Source organism: Anser brachyrhynchus (assembly GCF_964034855.1).
Source record: "Anser brachyrhynchus genome assembly, contig: SCAFFOLD_86, whole genome shotgun sequence".
Lineage (NCBI taxonomy): Eukaryota > Metazoa > Chordata > Aves > Anseriformes > Anatidae > Anser > Anser brachyrhynchus.
The window spans coordinates 42396-67113 of NW_027664065.1; the positions used below are offsets into that span (position 1 = coordinate 42396).

Here is a 24718-nt window from a genome sequence, read left to right on the forward strand (position 1 = left end):
CTCAGCTGTCCCTCAGGCCTAACCCGCACTCCTGCCCCCTCGCCTCAGCCGGTCTGTCAGCAGTGCTTCGACCCTCAAGGACGAGGGGCCCTGAAGCTAGGCCAGGCTCCTCAACTCGTGACAAACACAGCTGAACAGCCCGCGGTGACCAAAGCCCTCTGCCATCAATGACCCAGAAAGGCCTTGTTCCTTTTCCATGGCCCCTGGTCAAAATGAAATGGCTCGTGGCAACACGGGAGGCAGTAAGAGGCAGGGAAGGTGTGCGGGACGCCACCTTCCGTCTCCTGAGGAAGAGATGAAGGAGGTAACAAACGTGAAAATAAACGCATCCCAAGGGACCTGCTCGGGATCGCTCCACACAAAGAGGCTTTTGCACAGGCCCAAACAGCACGGTCATTGCAGCAAGGCAGAGCAGGTACCTGCAGCGCTCTCCTGGAGGCTTCAGGAGCAGGGAGCGCAGTGGTGGTGGACATGGCTTCAGGAGCTGTTTCCTGCCTGTCTGTCCTCTTCGTCCTGGGGGTGCTGCCTGGACACGGGGGGAGCACGCTGCAAACAGACACCAGGAGGAGGCTGCATGAGCCCAGGGGAATTCGGTCTCCAGTCCGCGCTCGCAAGCTGCGTCAGCCTCTGCAGCAGACGACAGTTCCGCAGCGAGCGGGCGTATTGGACTGGCCGTGTTCACTTCAGCAGAGACAGAGAGAGCCAAACGCGAAGCTGTGGCACCACCTGCCTTCAGGAAGGCTCGGGATGCCCGTATCCAGGCCCTTTTTGGTGGAAGAAGGAGAGGAGCGGTGTCTTGTGCAAGGACAGGAGCCGAGAGACACCATTATGGCCCACCCGGGCTTTACCTCAGCTTCTCCTCTGTGGCCCTGAAACACGGTGCGCTTACGGGTGGAAAACAGGTTATCGCTGGGGAGCCAGTAGCATCGGAGAAAACCGTCAGGTAAGGAGGGCAGTCATGCCACCTCCCTACCTCAGCACTCTCTTGTGCCTGCCACAACGTTTGGGATAGCATTTGAAAAAAATGCCTGAAAGAAACTTTTCCATCTGGTATCACAGCTCCTTAGGCTGGAAGAAACAGCAGGGGAGATGGGGCCACGGCAATCCTAAGCCACGGTGAGACATGTTAGAATGAAGGCAGGGGACATTTGCTCCCACAGACAAGAAGATGGACTCTGCTGCAATGTGGGGGGACTCCTGAAGGGAGAAGAGCTTCTGCAACAAGGCCCTGCATTCAGCTCCCCCAGGGATCGGGGCCCTGGTGGAAAATGAAGCTGGTGTGCCAGTCTCAGGCAAACGTGCTGCACGCTTGCCATCCGTTGAGAGAGCGGCCTCCGCTAGGACGTGTGTCAGGAGCCACCCTGCGGCTGGTGGGTCCAAAGGGGACATCTCTCCTGTGTGGCTGCAAGTGGCTCCTTCCTCCTTTCCCCCAGGGGTCTCACCTGGTAGACGGCTTCTTCTCCACATCTTGCTGCCTTGTGCCCGGCTCCCAGCTTGTCAGGATGGGGACGGAAAGCCTCTTCCTCCTCTGCAGCAGCTTGCCAGGATGGCACTCTGAAACTAGAAAAGGAGGAAGCTCTTCAGAGCAGCCGCGTGGGCACTGCCTTTTAACCTGGTTCAAGTCAGCCAGCACGGGACAGGGACCACCTCCAGACAGCAGGGACCTGTTCCCTTACCTCTTCTCATCCTGCGCTCTCCTGCAGCTTCCTCCTGTGAGGTGGTGGAAGCTTTGGCCTCTGGCCTTCTCCTCACAGTCAGATGAAACCTGGAAAACAAACGATGACACGGGCTTGAAGAAGGCTGGCCTCCTTCCCGTTGCAGCTTGCTGGCAGTAATCCTCCTGGTGTCGCGCAAGGCATGGCATCCCTTTTCCGTCATGTCCATGCATGGGGTTTGTTGTCAGTCTTCCCGCAGCACCAGAAAAGGTAGCCTAAATTCCCCTCCACATGCAGGCAACTCTCTCTGACGGGAATCGCAGCAGCGCGGGCACAAGAAACACAACCACAATGCCCCTCCTCTCCAGGTGAAGACACTCGTAGCCGAAACTCAGCATTAGATAACCAGGAACCAGTCCCCGGGGTTTAGCCCTGACTGGGTGCTGAAGGTGGAGACCCAGCCACGCACGTTCCAAAGCAGGAGGTGGGAAGCCTCCCGCTGGGTCAGCCAAGGGCTGCGGAGGAAACACACTCACCTTGGGAACATCGGGATCCCACGAGCGGTGGTCTCTCCACTGAAGGCGGTCAGATGCGCCGGCCACATTCTCTGCAAAGAGACACAGACCTGCTGGAGGGTTTCTGAGGCGGTTTTCTCACGGCTCTCATTGACAGGAAGCAAACCTGTCTCCCAAGCCAAAAGAAAGCCTTCTCTCCAAAGCCCTCCTCCAAAGCCTCTTCCATGAACCTTTGTTCTGCTCTGGAGGAGCTGCATGGCAGAATATGGAGGCTGTACAGTAACACTGCCAGGCTTTTTGCAGGGGCAAGCGCCCAGATGCTCAGAAGAAACTCTCTTTGTTAATGGAGAAAGCAGCTAAGGGGGCAAGCGTGGGGAAAGGCATTTGACTGGCCTGCCATGTCCAGGCTGGCCAACAGCGGTCGGATTCCTCACCCTTTGCTAGGATTCCCAAAGAAATTGAAGTAGCCCCCAAAACCTCACCAACTTACACTGTGGAGCAGTGCGACCAGGTCCGCAGTGCTCTCCAGACGTTTGACACAGTCCAGATAAAAGTTCATGCAGAGGAAACCATCTTTGCACGTCAGAACACCAATGTCCCTGAAGGCAAAGGGGACGTGCTCCTTGCTCCTCAGGAGGAAGCAGTACAACAGGATGGTCTCTTGCACACAGTTCTTCACCACGTGCAGTGGGAAGGAGGTGGCTCGCGATAGCTGCACGTAGTTCAGCGGCTCGATCTTGACACCATCTGCAAGGAGAAGCAACATCCTCAGTGCCACAGCAAGCCCAAGTTGCTTGCAACATTCAGAACAAGTTCCCAGAGAAAGGGTCGCTAAGAGAAAGAGCTCCTGGGGCACGGTTTCTTTTGGGGAACTCAAGCTGTACCCTGACCGTCGGAGACAATCCTCTACTTCTCCCGGGCCTTTCCAAAGAGCAGGGAGAACAAACCGTTCCGGACATGGGGCAGGAAGAGGGGGGCTGCTGCCTTCTCACCAGGGAGGAGCTCAGTGGGACAGTAGATCTCCTCCAGCCACAACTCATCGATGTCCAGCTCGAAGAAAGGCCTTCGAACCAAGAGCGGCTCTTCTTTGCTATGGAATTGCTCTTGGACAACAGCAAAGGTCCCGAGTCCCGCAACCCGAACGCCCTGCACACAGAAAAGACAGAAAGGCCGATGAGGGAGTTCTTGAGAGACGGGAAAAGGGATGACTGTCAGAGCAGGGGGACACTGCTCTGTGCCCTGCCCGCTCCTGAGGGACAATGGGGCAAGGTGGGGCACTTTGGAAAGCTTTGCAAAAGAGCCGCATCCTCTGTTTCTTTCGTCACCCCCCTCACAGGATTTGCCAACATCCCTTGGCTAGAGAAGCGCCCGGAGGTTTCCAGCACACGGATTAGGCCTGGGACTGACTCCCAGCAATTGTCCTAGGCACGGAGCCAGGATATTCCCCCATCTCTCTGCTCGCCCTCCCCACTCAGACCGCAGGGAAGAGGGAAGCCCTAGGGTGTGCCAAACACCTGAGAGGCAGAGCACATCTGGCCTTGGTTTCTCTCCCAGCTGGCCAAGAAGCTGCTCCGGGCACCCCGGGCAGTCTTAGAGCACTGCCACGGTGCTCGGGCAGGGATTGCTCTGCAGGGCCCAGGACACCAACCCACCTTATCCCGCTTCAGCTCTTCCAGGATGTACTTGGATACAGCATCCCAGATAGCCTCAGTCTCTGGAAAGCGAGGAAAAGACACGTCAGGCTCCAGGCCAGCCAGCTCACAACCTCTTGGCAAGCACCTCACCCAGGCGATGACACATGCAGGCATACACAAGCATCCCAGAAAAACACCATGCAGGCACTCCTGGGACATTCCTGAGAGGCCTGTGGGACCTGCAGGCCACGCCAGTCTCTGGGACACCAGAGGTCTTTCCTCCCAGAGCCAGATCCCAAAGAGGCACCGGCTCCCAGGGAAAGCTGGCCCTGGACTGTCCCCCATCAGGAGAAGTCTGAGCCATGGCCAGAGGAGCCCTGGGCCTCAGGACAGCCCTGGCATCAGGACCCAGGAGTCCTGGCTGCCACATTGTCCCCTGAGCCCAGCGGGACCCTCAGGCAGGGCTCTCGTGGCAGCCACCAGCTCTGTGCAGCACCACCACCACCCCCCAGCCCAGGACCTGCAGCTTGGGACAGCTGACAGCCCCTGGGACACCCCTTGGGAAGGGGCTCCTGACACCCTCACCTTTGGGGGAGAGCTGCAGGAGCACTGGGAATGCAGAAGTCAGATCAGAGGTGATGGTCACACTCCAGCAACCCTCCATCTCGCTTGCTGCTGGCCCTCAGCTCAGGACAAGGGATGCCCGCCCTGGCTCCTCAACCACAGCTCCTCTGCAAGGTGCCCCTGCTCCTCCGCCCGTCAGCGAGGGTCGCCCAGTGCAACCTTGCTGCCTGCTGCCCCCACTCCTGGCCACAGAAGGACAGCGGTGGGGAGCACCCAAGCAGTGCCCAGCAGGGACCAGGCCTTGCAGGGAAGTGCCGGCACTGGCGCTGCTCCAGTGAAGATATCCTGGTGATGCAGTGCATCCCTTTGTGACATCAGCACGTGTCATCTGAAGGCTTATGATGTCAGCAGCATGGAGACAGCACAGCTCAGGAGAGAGACGAGAGATTTCCTTTCTTGTCCTGAGAAACAGTCACCTCCCTTCTGCCCAGTTCTTTAGCAGCAGTTCCTGGCAAAGCCACCAGGAACATCTCCACATGGTGACAAAGGCCATAGAATAAAGGATTGGAGTGCTGGAGAAGTCCCCACTGTCTGCCTGCCCCAACACGCCTCTGCTCTGACCCTCTGACATCCCCCTCTGACATCAGCACGTGTCATTTGAAGGCCTATGAGGTCAGCAGCAAGGAGATGGCGCAGGTCGGGAGAGAGACGAGAGATTTCCCTTCTTGTCCTGAGAAACTGTCACCTCCCTTCTGCCCTGTTCTTTTCCACAGGATCTTGACAAATCTACCAGGAACATCTCCAAATGGTGACAAAGGCCATTGGATATAGGAAGTGGAGCGCTGGAAAAGTCACCGCTGTGTTCCTGCCCCAACACACCTCTGATCTTGGAAGCCCTTCCAGGAAGGTGGGGTTTGAGGCCTGTCCTGGGGCTGGGCCTTTTTCAAGAAAAAGATGGGAGCAAAGGCACCTGGGATACAGCAGTCCCTCACCGCACCTGAACTTGGCTGAACAACAGCCAGCCTTTGCTGTTGTCCGAGTAGGATGTGTTATACGGAGGGAATTGCAGCCCCGCACATCCCACGGGGCTCTGTGCTTTGAGGAGGCCTCAGCACCATCCCCCTGTCTGCCATGCGGGAGGCAGAGGTGGTACACGAGGGAATGGCAAACATACCCTCAGCACGTCATGGTGAGGGAGAGGAGTAGGGCATGCGCTGCAGATGAAGAGGAGAGTGGGGAGAACCGTCTGGGACAGACGCAGCGTGCTCCTGAAGGCTGCCGCAGCCTCCCCGCGGCCCGTGGCCATGATTCCCCCCCCGCCATCACCCCACCCCCACTCCCCCCCGGCTGTTTTCCAGGTCAGCGTGGATCATCCCACAGCCTCAACAGAACGTATGGGTGACCATGGCTAATGCCACAGGCCAGGATATTACGTGCCTGAGTCTTGCTGCACCGCAGCACCCCTTTTGCATCTGTCGGGTCGGAGCGCTGCTGAGACGGGAACGGCTAGCCCGCTTATGTGACCAAGCCATGGCCTGAGAGCCACGCTGCGAGGCCTGGAGCGACTCCTGGAATGGTTGGTTATCCAGAGCTGGGCAGACACCAAGCCTCCCGTCCCAAGAATTGAGCCTCCTGGGCTCGTTGCCAGCGACCTACTGCACATTTTTCACCTATACAGGGAAAAACAACTCAGTGTCATGGTGGGTGAATAGTACGGAACCTGGTTTGGCTAGTGCTCGAGCGTTAACCACCCTGAATCGCCTAGCGTGCTGACTAAGTAAATTTAGTGATGCCACTAGTGCTGCGCTACCTGGCTTGCTGCTTGACGTAAATATTAATAAGGCATGCTACGCTACAAAATAGAGCTGGGATTGATTTTTGTTACTTGTCCATGGTCATGATTGCGAGGACTTTGCAGGTATGTCTTATATGAACCTGAGTGATCATTCCCACTTGGTACACGTGAAGATACAGGAATTACAAGAATTAACCAAACAACTGAAGACAAATGATAGCAGGACCCCATTTGGAGACTGGACATGAGGGTGGCCGTGGCTACAAAACTACTGTTATTTGGTTGCTTATTATGTGTAATTTTTCCTGTGCATTGCATTCTGTCTTCCATGTCTATTGTCCCTGGTGCGGTCAGTAAGAGCTTGACTCAGCCCTGATCGGGCACTGCCATGTGCGGTGCCTTGGCAGCATGGCTGTGGGACCACGCGTGGGGCAGTGGGGCGATAAGGTCTCCCTTGAGCCTCCTAGGAGGAATGCAGGAACATTTACCGAGCAGCCAGGGATCAAGTTCAGAAAGCTAAGCCCCACCAGAATTGACTCTTGTCAGGAGCGTCAGGGGCAACAGGAAGGGCTTCTACAGGTATATTGGTGATAAAAGTAAGACTAGGGAAAACGTGGGCCCTCTGCTGAAGGAAATGGGAGACCTGGTTACGTGGTACATGGAGGAGGCTGGGGTAGTCAAAGACTTTTTTGCTTCAGTCTTCACTGTCAAGTGCTCTAGCCACACTAGCCAATTCACAGAATACAAAGGAACAGACTGGGAGAATGAGGTACTGCAGAGCCTCCTGGGAACTATTCCAAGGCACGTGGAAAACAAAGAGGTGCTTGGTGACAGTCAGCGTGGCTCCAGTAAGGGCAGATCATGCCTGAAAAATCTGGTAGCCTTCTACAGCAGGGTTACAGCACTGGTGGATAGGGGAAGAGCAGCTGCCGTCATCTACCTGGACTTCTGCAAGGCATTTGACACTGTCCTGCATGACATCCTTGTCTCCAAATTGGAGAGTCGTGGATATGATGGATGAGCAACTCCATGGGCAAGGAATTGGCTGGATGGTTGCACTCAGAGAGTTGTGGTCAACGGCTTCATGCCCAAGTGGAGATCAGTGATGAGTCGTGTCCCTCAGGAGTCAGTATGGGGCCGGCACTATTTAATATATTTGTCAGCGACATGGACGGTAGATTGAGTGCACTCTCAGCACGTTTGCTGATGACTCTAAGCTGTGTGGCACGGTCGACACGCTGGAGGGAAGGGATGCCATCCAGGGGGACCTGCACAGGCTTGAGAGCTGGGCCAATGCAAACCTCGTGAGGTTCAACAAGGCCAAGTGGAAGGTCCTGCACCTGGATCAGGGCAATCCTAAGCACAAATCCAGGCTGGGTGGAGAATGGGTTGAGAGCAGCCCTGAGAAGGGCCTGGGAGCATTTGTGGGTGAGAGACTCCGCATGAACTGGCAATGTGCACATGCCATAAAAAAAAAGAAAGCCAGCCGTATCGCGGGCTGCATCAAAAGAAGTGTGGCCACGAGGCTGATCAGAGGGTTGTCCCACGAAGACAGGCTGGGAGAGTTGTTCAGTCTAGAGAAGAGAAGGCTCTGGGCAGACCTCATTGCAGCCTTCCAGTACCAAAAGGGGGCCTCCAAGAAAGCTGCGCAGGGACTCTTTCTCAGGGGGTGTAGTGATAGGACAAGGACTAGTGGTTTTAAACTAAAAAGGAGTAGATTTGGAGTAGATATAGGGCTACTCGGCTCCACCAGGTCTAAATCTCTGAACGTTAAGGCTACTTCTTTGCAACTGTGCATTTCCCGTCTCTACCTGATTCTTCAGGCATTTGGAAAGTTCGGTCTGTAGAAGGCTCAGCCTTTGCCTGATTCTGTCAGTTTTCTTCCAGCTCTCTACTATCATTTCTCATCTCCAGAGCTGGAAGTGATCAGGATCCAGGAGGTCTTGTACGTGCTTTGGTGAGCATTTCTTTTCAGCCCCTAAACGCTGAATACCAGCCACCAGGCCTGCAGTTTGAGCCATCTGTGCCTCTTACTTGTCTCCTCATGCTCTGTAAACATCTTTTCAATCCACTTGTTCCAATCAACCCAAGAATTTACTAGCACAGGTCCCATTTGGGTGCCCACACAATGCTCTAGTTTCCTTGTAAATATAACCCTAAGGGAACAGAAGCAAAGGATCGGTCCCCCAGCATATTATAAGCATTATGTACACGCAATCTCAGCAAGACACACAACTTGACCAGATCCTGCTGACTACCCCAGATGCTCTGGAGCCCAGTACAGACCGATACCACCCAGCATGGTCCTGCCCGGCCACTGGAACCCAGCCCAGTGCCCAGGGTCCCCAGCTCTCCGCCCAGGCTGAGGGACACGGCTGCCAGTTTCCCCTTTGCAGGTTCAAGCAGTAACGAAGCTGAGCACCTGTGCCAGGGACACCCAGGGAGGACACTGATACAGCCGGTCACACAGATGACCACAGACAAGGCGCTGCTTGCAACAGCACCCACACACAGGACACACGTAACACACAGGCACAGACAGCCGAGTCCCCTCCTGACTGGGGCTGGCAGAGACAGCAGGTCACTGCTGCAGGCACACACACGGCACTCTCGGGGTTCACAAGCACATACACACCCGCACACCTGGCCCTGAGAGTCCTTTCAGATGCCCTCAGATTCCCCATGCCTCTGCCTGCTCCTCGTCCCCATGGGCCTCCCCTGCAGGTCTGCCACGGAGCTCCCCTAGCTAGGAGGGAGCTATGGGGACGTGGGCTGAGACACAGACTTCTGCACTGGAAATGCGCGCAACTGGCAGCGATGAGTATCATGACGGGAAGCCACACTTAGACAGCGCAGGCATAGCAATGGGAGCCTTGGAAAGAGCTCTCCTTTCAACCCAAACTCCTCTTTCAAAGCAGAGATCCAGCTTATGCGTACTCAAGTCTAGGGTGGATGAAGTGACACAAGCAGTCTGTTTGGGAAGAGCCCCGGTGCTCTTTATTTTCCATTCAGGGGTGGAAAGCGGGGGAGCGTCCCAGCCCCTTTGCTCAGAGCTCCGCTGCTGCCGCCGTCACCATTCCCAGCACCTTCCCCTCCACTGCGGTACCAGCATCTAGCGCTAGGGAGTCAAAAGAAAAAGAGGATGAGCAGGTTGTGTACAGGCTGAACACAGAGAAATACTGCAGGCTTAGCTCGGGCCGTGCACGTAGGGGTCTGCTTCCCAGGAAGCTTCAAGGCTGCCGTGAAGTGAGACAGATGCCTCGTGCCCAAGCTCACGACAAGGTCCCCAGGGGTGCAGCTCACCAGCCTGGGGCTGGGTCAGGTGGAGCGGAGGACCCTGGGTATTCTGCACAGGTATTCCCCCTCAGGGCAAGGTGTCCTGGTGTCAGCGCTCTCCAAAGGAAGGACAGACTCTTGGCTTTGGAAAGGGGAGAGGCAGCCATCCAGGGGACCCCTCTGTTTTCAGACAGGACTTTCACATCCCACATGGGAAAGCCTGTTCTGGGTGCCCAGCCGCTCCCCGTCAGGTGTCAGGGAGCTCCAGTCCCAAAGTCTCCAGAGTCTCCAAAGCCCGCGTCTGTCTCGGGAGGGGTGTTGGAGACGTGCCCTCTTTCTCCCAGTGCTGCCCCCAGGGGAAGGATGGGCCTTGCAGCAGTGGGAAGCACCATCCCTTTTTGGAGATACTTACCAGGGGAGCTGCTGCTGCTGCTCTTGCCGCAGCCGGTTTGCCTCCGCAACATTTCTGAATACGCTTTGTTGATGGCGATGTGGCTCCAACCTTTCCAAAACTTGGCGTGCTCGTGGGGAAAGGCGGCTGCAACAACAGGAGAAAGGGATCCCTCAGCCTCTCTCAGACACCCCTTCTGCCTCTCCCGTCATCCAGACCCTGCACCCATGCAGTGCCACCTGCACCCACCCTTCCAACCTGATTTTTAGGCCTTGGTGGTAACCAAGGTCATGCCCGCTTTAGGAGGAATCAAAGGGTGTTAGAGGCAAGCCCAGGACTCAGGGACCAGGCTCCTGGACATGTCCTGACATCACTCAACAGCTACTCCAGTGCCCCAGGACGGGAACGGAGCCGGCACACACTTACTCAGGCCGGAGTCTCTCCAGCTTGGCTGCTGCTCCCAAATCCTCTGCTGGGGCAGGGTTCTCAGCCTTCCTCCACCTCCTCCTGACCTCCTTGCTCCTGGGCTGGGCTGGAGGATGGGGGGTCCAAGCATGTTGGCTGTTGAATCGCTGCAAGGAGAAGACACTCTCATCAAACAGGACTGGACACACAGGTGCTGTTTCCCAGAGGACCTCTTGAAAGGGCCCTGCAACAGGACCTGCGAACCAGGCGACTCGGCGCTGCCAGCCCACGTCTGGCTGCTGCTTTTATCCCTCCCTTTCTGCTGACAACCTCTCCCTCACAGGGAGGAGCAGGCAAAGCCCTGCCCTGCGGCCTGGTGCCCGTCCTGCTCCCACCACCCTGGGACCTGCCGCCCTCGGAGCCCTGGCGGAGAGGATCGCTGCTGTTCTCAGCGCTGTTGATCACTGCCAGTACCTGGGGTATCTGTTGGTCCTCCCCATCAGACCAGGCTTCCCATGCAGCCATTTCTGCCCGGGCTTGCTCTTGTAGCTTTTGGTACGTGGGCCATGAGCAGTCTGTTTGGTCCCACTGTGAAGACAGGTTCCAGACCTCCTGGAGGAAAAAAAAAAAAAACAAAAACACAACAGCAGACAGGATTGGTCTCAGCTGTCCCTCAGGCCTAACCCGCACTCCTGCCCCCTCGCCTCAGCCGGTCTGTCAGCAGTGCTTCGACCCTCAAGGACGAGGGGCCCTGAAGCTAGGCCAGGCTCCTCAACTCGTGACAAACACAGCTGAACAGCCCGCGGTGACCAAAGCCCTCTGCCATCAATGACCCAGAAAGGCCTTGTTCCTTTTCCATGGCCCCTGGTCAAAATGAAATGGCTCGTGGCAACACGGGAGGCAGTAAGAGGCAGGGAAGGTGTGCGGGACGCCACCTTCCGTCTCCTGAGGAAGAGATGAAGGAGGTAACAAACGTGAAAATAAACGCATCCCAAGGGACCTGCTCGGGATCGCTCCACACAAAGAGGCTTTTGCACAGGCCCAAACAGCACGGTCATTGCAGCAAGGCAGAGCAGGTACCTGCAGCGCTCTCCTGGAGGCTTCAGGAGCAGGGAGCGCAGTGGTGGTGGACATGGCTTCAGGAGCTGTTTCCTGCCTGTCTGTCCTCTTCGTCCTGGGGGTGCTGCCTGGACACGGGGGGAGCACGCTGCAAACAGACACCAGGAGGAGGCTGCATGAGCCCAGGGGAATTCGGTCTCCAGTCCGCGCTCGCAAGCTGCGTCAGCCTCTGCAGCAGACGGCACTTCCGCAGCGAGCGGGCATATTGGACTGGCCGTGTTCACTTCAGCAGAGACAGAGAGAGCCAAACGCGAAGCTGTGGCACCACCTGCCTTCAGGAAGGCTCGGGATGCCCGTATCCAGGCCCTTTTTGGTGGAAGAAGGAGAGGAGCGGTGTCTTGTGCAAGGACAGGAGCCGAGAGACACCATTATGGCCCACCCGGGCTTTACCTCAGCTTCTCCTCTGTGGCCCTGAAACACGGTGCGCTTACGGGTGGAAAACAGGTTATCGCTGGGGAGCCAGTAGCATCGGAGAAAACCGTCAGGTAAGGAGGGCAGTCATGCCACCTCCCTACCTCAGCACTCTCTTGTGCCTGCCACAACGTTTGGGATAGCATTTGAAAAAAATGCCTGAAAGAAACTTTTCCATCTGGTATCACAGCTCCTTAGGCTGGAAGAAACAGCAGGGGAGATGGGGCCACGGCAATCCTAAGCCACGGTGAGACATGTTAGAATGAAGGCAGGGGACATTTGCTCCCACAGACAAGAAGATGGACTCTGCTGCAATGTGGGGGGACTCCTGAAGGGAGAAGAGCTTCTGCAACAAGGCCCTGCATTCAGCTCCCCCAGGGATCGGGGCCCTGGTGGAAAATGAAGCTGGTGTGCCAGTCTCAGGCAAACGTGCTGCACGCTTGCCATCCGTTGAGAGAGCGGCCTCCGCTAGGACGTGTGTCAGGAGCCACCCTGCGGCTGGTGGGTCCAAAGGGGACATCTCTCCTGTGTGGCTGCAAGTGGCTCCTTCCTCCTTTCCCCCAGGGGTCTCACCTGGTAGACGGCTTCTTCTCCACATCTTGCTGCCTTGTGCCCGGCTCCCAGCTTGTCAGGATGGGGACGGAAAGCCTCTTCCTCCTCTGCAGCAGCTTGCCAGGATGGCACTCTGAAACTAGAAAAGGAGGAAGCTCTTCAGAGCAGCCGCGTGGGCACTGCCTTTTAACCTGGTTCAAGTCAGCCAGCACGGGACAGGGACCACCTCCAGACAGCAGGGACCTGTTCCCTTACCTCTTCTCATCCTGCGCTCTCCTGCAGCTTCCTCCTGTGAGGTGGTGGAAGCTTTGGCCTCTGGCCTTCTCCTCACAGTCAGATGAAACCTGGAAAACAAACGATGACACGGGCTTGAAGAAGGCTGGCCTCCTTCCCGTTGCAGCTTGCTGGCAGTAATCCTCCTGGTGTCGCGCAAGGCATGGCATCCCTTTTCCGTCATGTCCATGCATGGGGTTTGTTGTCAGTCTTCCCGCAGCACCAGAAAAGGTAGCCTAAATTCCCCTCCACATGCAGGCAACTCTCTCTGACGGGAATCGCAGCAGCGCGGGCACAAGAAACACAACCACAATGCCCCTCCTCTCCAGGTGAAGACACTCGTAGCCGAAACTCAGCAGTAGATAACCAGGAACCAGTCCCCGGGGTTTAGCCCTGACTGGGTGCTGAAGGTGGAGACCCAGCCGCGCACGTTCCAAAGCAGGAGGTGGGAAGCCTCCCGCTGGGTCAGCCAAGGGCTGCGGAGGAAACACACTCACCTTGGGAACATCGGGATCCCACGAGCGGTGGTCTCTCCACTGAAGGCGGTCAGATGTGCCGGCCACATTCTCTGCAAAGAGACACAGACCTGCTGGAGGGTTTCTGAGGCGGTTTTCTCACGGCTCTCATTGACAGGAAGCAAACCTGTCTCCCAAGCCAAAAGAAAGCCTTCTCTCCAAAGCCCTCCTCCAAAGCCTCTTCCATGAACCTTTGTTCTGCTCTGGAGGAGCTGCATGGCAGAATATGGAGGCTGTACAGTAACACTGCCAGGCTTTTTGCAGGGGCAAGCGCCCAGATGCTCAGAAGAAACTCTCTTTGTTAATGGAGAAAGCAGCTAAGGGGGCAAGCGTGGGGAAAGGCATTTGACTGGCCTGCCATGTCCAGGCTGGCCAACAGCGGTCGGATTCCTCACCCTTTGCTAGGATTCCCAAAGAAATTGAAGTAGCCCCCAAAACCTCACCAACTTACACTGTGGAGCAGTGCGACCAGGTCCGCAGTGCTCTCCAGACGTTTGACACAGTCCAGATAAAAGTTCATGCAGAGGAAACCATCTTTGCACGTCAGAACACCAATGTCCCTGAAGGCAAAGGGGACGTGCTCCTTGCTCCTCAGGAGGAAGCAGTACAACAGGATGGTCTCTTGCACACAGTTCTTCACCACGTGCAGTGGGAAGGAGGTGGCTCGCGATAGCTGCACGTAGTTCAGCGGCTCGATCTTGACACCATCTGCAAGGAGAAGCAACATCCTCAGTGCCACAGCAAGCCCAAGTTGCTTGCAACATTCAGAACAAGTTCCCAGAGAAAGGGTCGCTAAGAGAAAGAGCTCCTGGGGCACGGTTTCTTTTGGGGAACTCAAGCTGTACCCTGACCGTCGGAGACAATCCTCTACTTCTCCCGGGCCTTTCCAAAGAGCAGGGAGAACAAACCGTTCCGGACATGGGGCAGGAAGAGGGGGGCTGCTGCCTTCTCACCAGGGAGGAGCTCAGTGGGACAGTAGATCTCCTCCAGCCACAACTCATCGATGTCCAGCTCGAAGAAAGGCCTTCGAACCAAGAGCGGCTCTTCTTTGCTATGGAATTGCTCTTGGACAACAGCAAAGGTCCCGAGTCCCGCAACCCGAACGCCCTGCACACAGAAAAGACAGAAAGGCCGATGAGGGAGTTCTTGAGAGACGGGAAAAGGGATGACTGTCAGAGCAGGGGGACACTGCTCTGTGCCCTGCCCGCTCCTGAGGGACAATGGGGCAAGGTGGGGCACTTTGGAAAGCTTTGCAAAAGAGCCGCATCCTCTGTTTCTTTCGTCACCCCCCTCACAGGATTTGCCAACATCCCTTGGCTAGAGAAGCGCCCGGAGGTTTCCAGCACACGGATTAGGCCTGGGACTGACTCCCAGCAATTGTCCTAGGCACGGAGCCAGGATATTCCCCCATCTCTCTGCTCGCCCTCCCCACTCAGACCGCAGGGAAGAGGGAAGCCCTAGGGTGTGCCAAACACCTGAGAGGCAGAGCACATCTGGCCTTGGTTTCTCTCCCAGCTGGCCAAGAAGCTGCTCCGGGCACCCCGGGCAGTCTTAGAGCACTGCCACGGTGCTCGGGCAGGGATTGCTCTGCAGGGCCCAGGACACCAACCCACCTTATCCCGCTTCAGCTCTTCCAGGATGTACTTGGATACAGCATCCCAGATAGCCTCAGTCTCTGGAAAGCGAGGAAAAGACACGTCAGGCTCCAGGCCAGCCAGCTCACAACCTCTTGGCAAGCACCTCACCCAGGCGATGACACATGCAGGCATACACAAGCATCCCAGAAAAACACCATGCAGGCACTCCTGGGACATTCCTGAGAGGCCTGTGGGACCTGCAGGCCACGCCAGTCTCTGGGACACCAGAGGTCTTTCCTCCCAGAGCCAGATCCCAAAGAGGCACCGGCTCCCAGGGAAAGCTGGCCCTGGACTGTCCCCCATCAGGAGAAGTCTGAGCCATGGCCAGAGGAGCCCTGGGCCTCAGGACAGCCCTGGCATCAGGACCCAGGAGTCCTGGCTGCCACATTGTCCCCTGAGCCCAGCGGGACCCTCAGGCAGGGCTCTCGTGGCAGCCACCAGCTCTGTGCAGCACCACCACCACCCCCCAGCCCAGGACCTGCAGCTTGGGACAGCTGACAGCCCCTGGGACACCCCTTGGGAAGGGGCTCCTGACACCCTCACCTTTGGGGGAGAGCTGCAGGAGCACTGGGAATGCAGAAGTCAGATCAGAGGTGATGGTCACACTCCAGCAACCCTCCATCTCGCTTGCTGCTGGCCCTCAGCTCAGGACAAGGGATGCCCGCCCTGGCTCCTCAACCACAGCTCCTCTGCAAGGTGCCCCTGCTCCTCCGCCCGTCAGCGAGGGTCGCCCAGTGCAACCTTGCTGCCTGCTGCCCCCACTCCTGGCCACAGAAGGACAGCGGTGGGGAGCACCCAAGCAGTGCCCAGCAGGGACCAGGCCTTGCAGGGAAGTGCCGGCACTGGCGCTGCTCCAGTGAAGATATCCTGGTGATGCAGTGCATCCCTTTGTGACATCAGCACGTGTCATCTGAAGGCTTATGATGTCAGCAGCATGGAGACAGCACAGCTCAGGAGAGAGACGAGAGATTTCCTTTCTTGTCCTGAGAAACAGTCACCTCCCTTCTGCCCAGTTCTTTAGCAGCAGTTCCTGGCAAAGCCACCAGGAACATCTCCACATGGTGACAAAGGCCATAGAATAAAGGATTGGAGTGCTGGAGAAGTCCCCACTGTCTGCCTGCCCCAACACGCCTCTGCTCTGACCCTCTGACATCCCCCTCTGACATCAGCACGTGTCATTTGAAGGCCTATGAGGTCAGCAGCAAGGAGATGGCGCAGGTCGGGAGAGAGACGAGAGATTTCCCTTCTTGTCCTGAGAAACTGTCACCTCCCTTCTGCCCTGTTCTTTTCCACAGGATCTTGACAAATCTACCAGGAACATCTCCAAATGGTGACAAAGGCCATTGGATATAGGAAGTGGAGCGCTGGAAAAGTCACCGCTGTGTTCCTGCCCCAACACACCTCTGATCTTGGAAGCCCTTCCAGGAAGGTGGGGTTTGAGGCCTGTCCTGGGGCTGGGCCTTTTTCAAGAAAAAGATGGGAGCAAAGGCACCTGGGATACAGCAGTCCCTCACCGCACCTGAACTTGGCTGAACAACAGCCAGCCTTTGCTGTTGTCCAAGTAGGATGTGTTATACGGAGGGAATTGCAGCCCCGCACATCCCACGGGGCTCTGTGCTTTGAGGAGGCCTCAGCACCATCCCCCTGTCTGCCATGCGGGAGGCAGAGGTGGTACACGAGGGAATGGCAAACATACCCTCAGCACGTCATGGTGAGGGAGAGGAGTAGGGCATGCGCTGCAGATGAAGAGGAGAGTGGGGAGAACCGTCTGGGACAGACGCAGCGTGCTCCTGAAGGCTGCCGCAGCCTCCCCGCGGCCCGTGGCCATGATTCCCCCCCCGCCATCACCCCACCCCCACTCCCCCCCGGCTGTTTTCCAGGTCAGCGTGGATCATCCCACAGCCTCAACAGAACGTATGGGTGACCATGGCTAATGCCACAGGCCAGGATATTACGTGCCTGAGTCTTGCTGCACCGCAGCACCCCTTTTGCATCTGTCGGGTCGGAGCGCTGCTGAGACGGGAACGGCTAGCCCGCTTATGTGACCAAGCCATGGCCTGAGAGCCACGCTGCGAGGCCTGGAGCGACTCCTGGAATGGTTGGTTATCCAGAGCTGGGCAGACACCAAGCCTCCCGTCCCAAGAATTGAGCCTCCTGGGCTCGTTGCCAGCGACCTACTGCACATTTTTCACCTATACAGGGAAAAACAACTCAGTGTCATGGTGGGTGAATAGTACGGAACCTGGTTTGGCTAGTGCTCGAGCGTTAACCACCCTGAATCGCCTAGCGTGCTGACTAAGTAAATTTAGTGATGCCACTAGTGCTGCGCTACCTGGCTTGCTGCTTGACGTAAATATTAATAAGGCATGCTACGCTACAAAATAGAGCTGGGATTGATTTTTGTTACTTGTCCATGGTCATGATTGCGAGGACTTTGCAGGTATGTCTTATATGAACCTGAGTGATCATTCCCACTTGGTACACGTGAAGATACAGGAATTACAAGAATTAACCAAACAACTGAAGACAAATGATAGCAGGACCCCATTTGGAGACTGGACATGAGGGTGGCCGTGGCTACAAAACTACTGTTATTTGGTTGCTTATTATGTGTAATTTTTCCTGTGCATTGCATTCTGTCTTCCATGTCTATTGTCCCTGGTGCGGTCAGTAAGAGCTTGACTCAGCCCTGATCGGGCACTGCCATGTGCGGTGCCTTGGCAGCATGGCTGTGGGACCACGCGTGGGGCAGTGGGGCGATAAGGTCTCCCTTGAGCCTCCTAGGAGGAATGCAGGAACATTTACCGAGCAGCCAGGGATCAAGTTCAGAAAGCTAAGCCCCACCAGAATTGACTCTTGTCAGGAGCGTCAGGGGCAACAGGAAGGGCTTCTACAGGTATATTGGTGATAAAAGTAAGACTAGGGAAAACGTGGGCCCTCTGCTGAAGGAAATGGGAGACCTGGTTACGTGGTACATGGAGGAGGCTGGGGTAGTCAATGACTTTTTTGCTTCAGTCTTCACTGTCAAGTGCTCTAGCCACACTAGCCAATTCACAGAATACAAAGGAACAGACTGGGAGAATGAGGTACTGCAGAGCCTCCTGGGAACTATTCCAAGGCACGTGGAAAACAAAGAGGTGCTTGGTGACAGTCAGCGTGGCTCCAGTAAGGGCAGATCATGCCTGAAAAATCTGGTAGCCTTCTACAGCAGGGTTACAGCACTGGTGGATAGGGGAAGAGCAGCTGCCGTCATCTACCTGGACTTCTGCAAGGCATTTGACACTGTCCTGCATGACATCCTTGTCTCCAAATTGGAGAGTCGTGGATATGATGGATGAGCAACTCCATGGGCAAGGAATTGGCTGGATGGTTGCACTCAGAGAGTTGTGGTCAACGGCTTCATGCCCAAGTGGAGATCAGTGATGAGTCATGTCCCTCAGGAGTCAGTATGGGGCCGGCACTATTTAATATATTTGTCAGCGACATGGACGGTAGATTGAGTGCACTCTCAGCACGTTTGCTGATGACTCTAAGCTGTGTGGCACGGTCGACACGCTGGAGGGAAGGGATGCCATCCAGGGGGACCTGCACAGGCTTGAGAGCTGGGCCAATGCAAACCTCGTGAGGTTCAACAAGGCCAAGTGGAAGGTCCTGCACCTGGATCAGGGCAATCCTAAGCACAAATCCAGGCTGGGTGGAGAATGGGTTGAGAGCAGCCCTGAGAAGGGCCTGGGAGCATTGGTGGGTGAGAGACTCCGCATGAACTGGCAATGTGCACATGCCATAAAAAAAAAAGAAAGCCAGCCGTATCGCGGGCTGCATCAAAAGAAGTGTGGCCACGAGGCTGATCAGAGGGTTGTCCCACGAAGACAGGCTGGGAGAGTTGTTCAGTCTAGAGAAGAGAAGGCTCTGGGCAGACCTCATTGCAGCCTTCCAGTACCAAAAGGGGGCCTCCAAGAAAGCTGCGCAGGGACTCTTTCTCAGGGGGTGTAGTGATAGGACAAGGACTAGTGGTTTTAAACTAAAAAGGAGTAGATTTGGAGTAGATATAGGGCTACTCGGCTCCACCAGGTCTAAATCTCTGAACGTTAAGGCTACTTCTTTGCAACTGTGCATTTCCCGTCTCTACCTGATTCTTCAGGCATTTGGAAAGTTCGGTCTGTAGAAGGCTCAGCCTTTGCCTGATTCTGTCAGTTTTCTTCCAGCTCTCTACTATCATTTCTCATCTCCAGAGCTGGAAGTGATCAGGATCCAGGAGGTCTTGTACGTGCTTTGGTGAGCATTTCTTTTCAGCCCCTAAACGCTGAATACCAGCCACCAGGCCTGCAGTTTGAGCCATCTGTGCCTCTTACTTGTCTCCTCATGCTCTGTAAACATCTTTTCAATCCACTTGTTCCAATCAACCCAAGAATTTACTAGCACAGGTCCCATTTGGGTGCCCACACAATGCTCTAGTTTCCTTGTAAATATAACCCTAAGGGAACAGAAGCAAAGGATCGGTCCCCCAGCATATTATAAGCATTATGTACACGCAATCTCAGCAAGACACACAACTTGACCAGATCCTGCTGACTACCCCAGATGCTCTGGAGCCCAGTACAGACCGATACCACCCAGCATGGTCCTGCCCGGCCACTGGAACCCAGCCCAGTGCCCAGGGTCCCCAGCTCTCCGCCCAGGCTGAGGGACACGGCTGCCAGTTTCCCCTTTGCAGGTTCAAGCAGTAACGAAGCTGAGCACCTGTGCCAGGGACACCCAGGGAGGACACTGATACAGCCGGTCACACAGATGACCACAGACAAGGCGCTGCTTGCAACAGCACCCACACACAGGACACACGTAACACACAGGCACAGACAGCCGAGTCCCCTCCTGACTGGGGCTGGCAGAGACAGCAGGTCACTGCTGCAGGCACACACACGGCACTCTCGGGGTTCACAAGCACATACACACCCGCACACCTGGCCCTGAGAGTCCTTTCAGATGCCCTCAGATTCCCCATGCCTCTGCCTGCTCCTCGTCCCCATGGGCCTCCCCTGCAGGTCTGCCACGGAGCTCCCCTAGCTAGGAGGGAGCTATGGGGACGTGGGCTGAGACACAGATTCTGCACTGGAAATGCGCGCAACTGGCAGCGATGAGTATCATGACGGGAAGCCACACTTAGACAGCGCAGGCATAGCAATGGGAGCCTTGGAAAGAGCTCTCCTTTCAACCCAAACTCCTCTTTCAAAGCAGAGATCCAGCTTATGCGTACTCAAGTCTAGGGTGGATGAAGTGACACAAGCAGTCTGTTTGGGAAGAGCCCCGGTGCTCTTTATTTTCCATTCAGGGGTGGAAAGCGGGGGAGCGTCCCAGCCCCTTTGCTCAGAGCTCCGCTGCTGCCGCCGTCACCATTCCCAGCACCTTCCCCTCCACTGCGGTACCAGCATCTAGCGCTAGGGAGTCAAAAGAAAAAGAGGATGAGCAGGTTGTGTACAGGCTGAACACAGAGAAATACTGCAGGCTTAGCTCGGGCCGTGCACGTAGGGGTCTGCTTCCCAGGAAGCTTCAAGGCTGCCGTGAAGTGAGACAGATGCCTCGTGCCCAAGCTCACGACAAGGTCCCCAGGGGTGCAGCTCACCAGCCTGGGGCTGGGTCAGGTGGAGCGGAGGACCCTGGGTATTCTGCACAGGTATTCCCCCTCAGGGCAAGGTGTCCTGGTGTCAGCGCTCTCCAAAGGAAGGACAGACTCTTGGCTTTGGAAAGGGGAGAGGCAGCCATCCAGGGGACCCCTCTGTTTTCAGACAGGACTTTCACATCCCACATGGGAAAGCCTGTTCTGGGTGCCCAGCCGCTCCCCGTCAGGTGTCAGGGAGCTCCAGTCCCAAAGTCTCCAGAGTCTCCAAAGCCCGCGTCTGTCTCGGGAGGGGTGTTGGAGACGTGCCCTCTTTCTCCCAGTGCTGCCCCCAGGGGAAGGATGGGCCTTGCAGCAGTGGGAAGCACCATCCCTTTTTGGAGATACTTACCAGGGGAGCTGCTGCTGCTGCTCTTGCCGCAGCCGGTTTGCCTCCGCAACATTTCTGAATACGCTTTGTTGATGGCGATGTGGCTCCAACCTTTCCAAAACTTGGCGTGCTCGTGGGGAAAGGCGGCTGCAACAACAGGAGAAAGGGATCCCTCAGCCTCTCTCAGACACCCCTTCTGCCTCTCCCGTCATCCAGACCCTGCACCCATGCAGTGCCACCTGCACCCACCCTTCCAACCTGATTTTTAGGCCTTGGTGGTAACCAAGGTCATGCCCGCTTTAGGAGGAATCAAAGGGTGTTAGAGGCAAGCCCAGGACTCAGGGACCAGGCTCCTGGACATGTCCTGACATCACTCAACAGCTACTCCAGTGCCCCAGGACGGGAACGGAGCCGGCACACACTTACTCAGGCCGGAGTCTCTCCAGCTTGGCTGCTGCTCCCAAATCCTCTGCTGGGGCAGGGTTCTCAGCCTTCCTCCACCTCCTCCTGACCTCCTTGCTCCTGGGCTGGGCTGGAGGATGGGGGGTCCAAGCATGTTGGCTGTTGAATCGCTGCAAGGAGAAGACACTCTCATCAAACAGGACTGGACACACAGGTGTTGTTTCCCAGAGGACCTCTTGAAAGGGCCCTGCAACAGGACCTGGGAACCAGGCGACTCGGCGCTGCCAGCCCACGTCTGGCTGCTGCTTTTATCCCTCCCTTTCTGCTGACAACCTCTCCCTCACAGGGAGGAGCAGGCAAAGCCCTGCCCTGCGGCCTGGTGCCCGTCCTGCTCCCACCACCCTGGGACCTGCCGCCCTCGGAGCCCTGGCGGAGAGGATCGCTGCTGTTCTCAGCGCTGTTGATCACTGCCAGTACCTGGGGTATCTGTTGGTCCTCCCCATCAGACCAGGCTTCCCATGCAGCCATTTCTGCCCGGGCTTGCTCTTGTAGCTTTTGGTACGTGGGCCATGAGCAGTCTGTTTGGTCCCACTGTGAAGACAGGTTCCAGACCTCCTGGAGGAAAAAAAAAAAAAAAACAAAAACACAACAGCAGACAGGATTGGTCTCAGCTGTCCCTCAGGCCTAACCCGCACTCCTGCCCCCTCGCCTCAGCCGGTCTGTCAGCAGTGCTTCGACCCTCAAGGACGAGGGGCCCTGAAGCTAGGCCAGGCTCCTCAACTCGTGACAAACACAGCTGAACAGCCCGCGGTGACCAAAGCCCTCTGCCATCAATGACCCAGAAAGGCCTTGTTCCTTTTCCATGGCCCCTGGTCAAAATGAAATGGCTCATGGCAACACGGGAGGCAGTAAGAGGCAGGGAAGGTGTGCGGGACGCCACCTTCCGTCTCCTGAGGAAGAGATGAAGGAGGTAACAAACGTGAAAATGAACGCATCCCAAGGGACCTGCTCGGGATCGCTCCACACAAAGAGGCTTTTGCACAGGCCCAAACAGCACGGTCATTGCAGCAAGGCAGAGCAGGTACCTGCAGCGCTCTCCTGGAGGCTTCAGGAGCAGGGAGCGCAGTGGTGGTGGGCATGGCTTCAGGAGCTGTTTCCTGCCTGTCTGTCCTCTTCGTCCTGGGGGTGCTGCCTGGACACGGGGGGAGCACGCTGCAAACAGACACCAGGAGGAGGCTGCATGAGCCCAGGGGAATTCGGTCTCCAGTCCGCGCTCGCAAGCTGCGTCAGCCTCTGCAGCAGACGACAGTTCCGCAGCGAGCGGGCGTATTGGACTGGCCGTGTTCACTTCAGCAGAGACAGAGAGAGCCAAACGCGAAGCTGTGGCACCACCTGCCTTCAGGAAGGCTCGGGATGCCCGTATCCAGGCCCTTTTTGGTGGAAGAAGGAGAGGAGCGGTGTCTTGTGCAAGGACAGGAGCCGAGAGACACCATTATGGCCCACCCGGGCTTTACCTCAGCTTCTCCTCTGTGGCCCTGAAACACGGTGCGCTTACGGGTGGAAAACAGGTTATCGCTGGGGAGCCAGTAGCATCGGAGAAAACCGTCAGGTAAGGAGGGCAGTCATGCCACCTCCCTACCTCAGCACTCTCTTGTGCCTGCCACAACGTTTGGGATAGCATTTGAAAAAAATGCCTGAAAGAAACTTTTCCATCTGGTATCACAGCTCCTTAGGCTGGAAGAAACAGCAGAGGAGATGGGGCCACGGCAATCCTAAGCCACGGTGAGACATGTTAGAATGAAGGCAGGGGACATTTGCTCCCACAGACAAGAAGATGGACTCTGCTGCAATGTGGGGGGACTCCTGAAGGGAGAAGAGCTTCTGCAACAAGGCCCTGCATTCAGCTCCCCCAGGGATCGGGGCCCTGGTGGAAAATGAAGCTGGTGTGCCAGTCTCAGGCAAACGTGCTGCACGCTTGCCATCCGTTGAGAGAGCGGCCTCCGCTAGGACGTGTGTCAGGAGCCACCCTGCGGCTGGTGGGTCCAAAGGGGACATCTCTCCTGTGTGGCTGCAAGTGGCTCCTTCCTCCTTTCCCCCAGGGGTCTCACCTGGTAGACGGCTTCTTCTCCACATCTTGCTGCCTTGTGCCCGGCTCCCAGCTTGTCAGGATGGGGACGGAAAGCCTCTTCCTCCTCTGCAGCAGCTTGCCAGGATGGCACTCTGAAACTAGAAAAGGAGGAAGCTCTTCAGAGCAGCCGCGTGGGCACTGCCTTTTAACCTGGTTCAAGTCAGCCAGCACGGGACAGGGACCACCTCCAGACAGCAGGGACCTGTTCCCTTACCTCTTCTCATCCTGCGCTCTCCTGCAGCTTCCTCCTGTGAGGTGGTGGAAGCTTTGGCCTCTGGCCTTCTCCTCACAGTCAGATGAAACCTGGAAAACAAACGATGACACGGGCTTGAAGAAGGCTGGCCTCCTTCCCGTTGCAGCTTGCTGGCAGTAATCCTCCTGGTGTCGCGCAAGGCATGGCATCCCTTTTCCGTCATGTCCATGCATGGGGTTTGTTGTCAGTCTTCCCGCAGCACCAGAAAAGGTAGCCTAAATTCCCCTCCACATGCAGGCAACTCTCTCTGACGGGAATCGCAGCAGCGCGGGCACAAGAAACACAACCACAATGCCCCTCCTCTCCAGGTGAAGACACTCGTAGCCGAAACTCAGCAGTAGATAACCAGGAACCAGTCCCCGGGGTTTAGCCCTGACTGGGTGCTGAAGGTGGAGACCCAGCCACGCACGTTCCAAAGCAGGAGGTGGGAAGCCTCCCGCTGGGTCAGCCAAGGGCTGCGGAGGAAACACACTCACCTTGGGAACATCGGGATCCCACGAGCGGTGGTCTCTCCACTGAAGGCGGTCAGATGTGCCGGCCACATTCTCTGCAAAGAGACACAGACCTGCTGGAGGGTTTCTGAGGCGGTTTTCTCACGGCTCTCATTGACAGGAAGCAAACCTGTCTCCCAAGCCAAAAGAAAGCCTTCTCTCCAAAGCCCTCCTCCAAAGCCTCTTCCATGAACCTTTGTTCTGCTCTGGAGGAGCTGCATGGCAGAATATGGAGGCTGTACAGTAACACTGCCAGGCTTTTTGCAGGGGCAAGCGCCCAGATGCTCAGAAGAAACTCTCTTTGTTAATGGAGAAAGCAGCTAAGGGGGCAAGCGTGGGGAAAGGCATTTGACTGGCCTGCCATGTCCAGGCTGGCCAACAGCGGTCGGATTCCTCACCCTTTGCTAGGATTCCCAAAGAAATTGAAGTAGCCCCCAAAACCTCACCAACTTACACTGTGGAGCAGTGCGACCAGGTCCGCAGTGCTCTCCAGACGTTTGACACAGTCCAGATAAAAGTTCATGCAGAGGAAACCATCTTTGCACGTCAGAACACCAATGTCCCTGAAGGCAAAGGGGACGTGCTCCTTGCTCCTCAGGAGGAAGCAGTACAACAGGATGGTCTCTTGCACACAGTTCTTCACCACGTGCAGTGGGAAGGAGGTGGCTCGCGATAGCTGCACGTAGTTCAGCGGCTCGATCTTGACACCATCTGCAAG

The 24718-nt window shown here is 56.5% G+C and overlaps 1 protein-coding gene across 1 annotated transcript in view; it reads right to left on the reverse strand.

Annotated features, from left to right (window-relative positions):
* LOC308186393 (uncharacterized protein) overlaps positions 1–24718 on the reverse strand; it is a 183078-nt gene that overhangs the window by 24051 nt on the left and 134309 nt on the right. Inside the window, exons 3-21 of the mRNA XM_080608538.1 lie at positions 24455–24711; positions 23986–24056; positions 23471–23559; positions 23237–23354; positions 22214–22340; positions 21538–21743; positions 21153–21298; positions 13557–13813; positions 13088–13158; positions 12573–12661; positions 12339–12456; positions 11316–11442; positions 10642–10847; positions 10257–10402; positions 2661–2917; positions 2192–2262; positions 1677–1765; positions 1443–1560; positions 420–546 (exon numbers count right to left, since the gene is read on the reverse strand). Of these exons, the coding sequence (XP_080464664.1) occupies positions 420–546; positions 1443–1560; positions 1677–1765; positions 2192–2262; positions 2661–2917; positions 10257–10402; positions 10642–10847; positions 11316–11442; positions 12339–12456; positions 12573–12661; positions 13088–13158; positions 13557–13813; positions 21153–21298; positions 21538–21743; positions 22214–22340; positions 23237–23354; positions 23471–23559; positions 23986–24056; positions 24455–24523 (2502 nt within the window). The 5' untranslated portion in view covers positions 24524–24711. The remainder of the gene's footprint in view (positions 1–419; positions 547–1442; positions 1561–1676; positions 1766–2191; positions 2263–2660; positions 2918–10256; positions 10403–10641; positions 10848–11315; positions 11443–12338; positions 12457–12572; positions 12662–13087; positions 13159–13556; positions 13814–21152; positions 21299–21537; positions 21744–22213; positions 22341–23236; positions 23355–23470; positions 23560–23985; positions 24057–24454; positions 24712–24718) is intronic.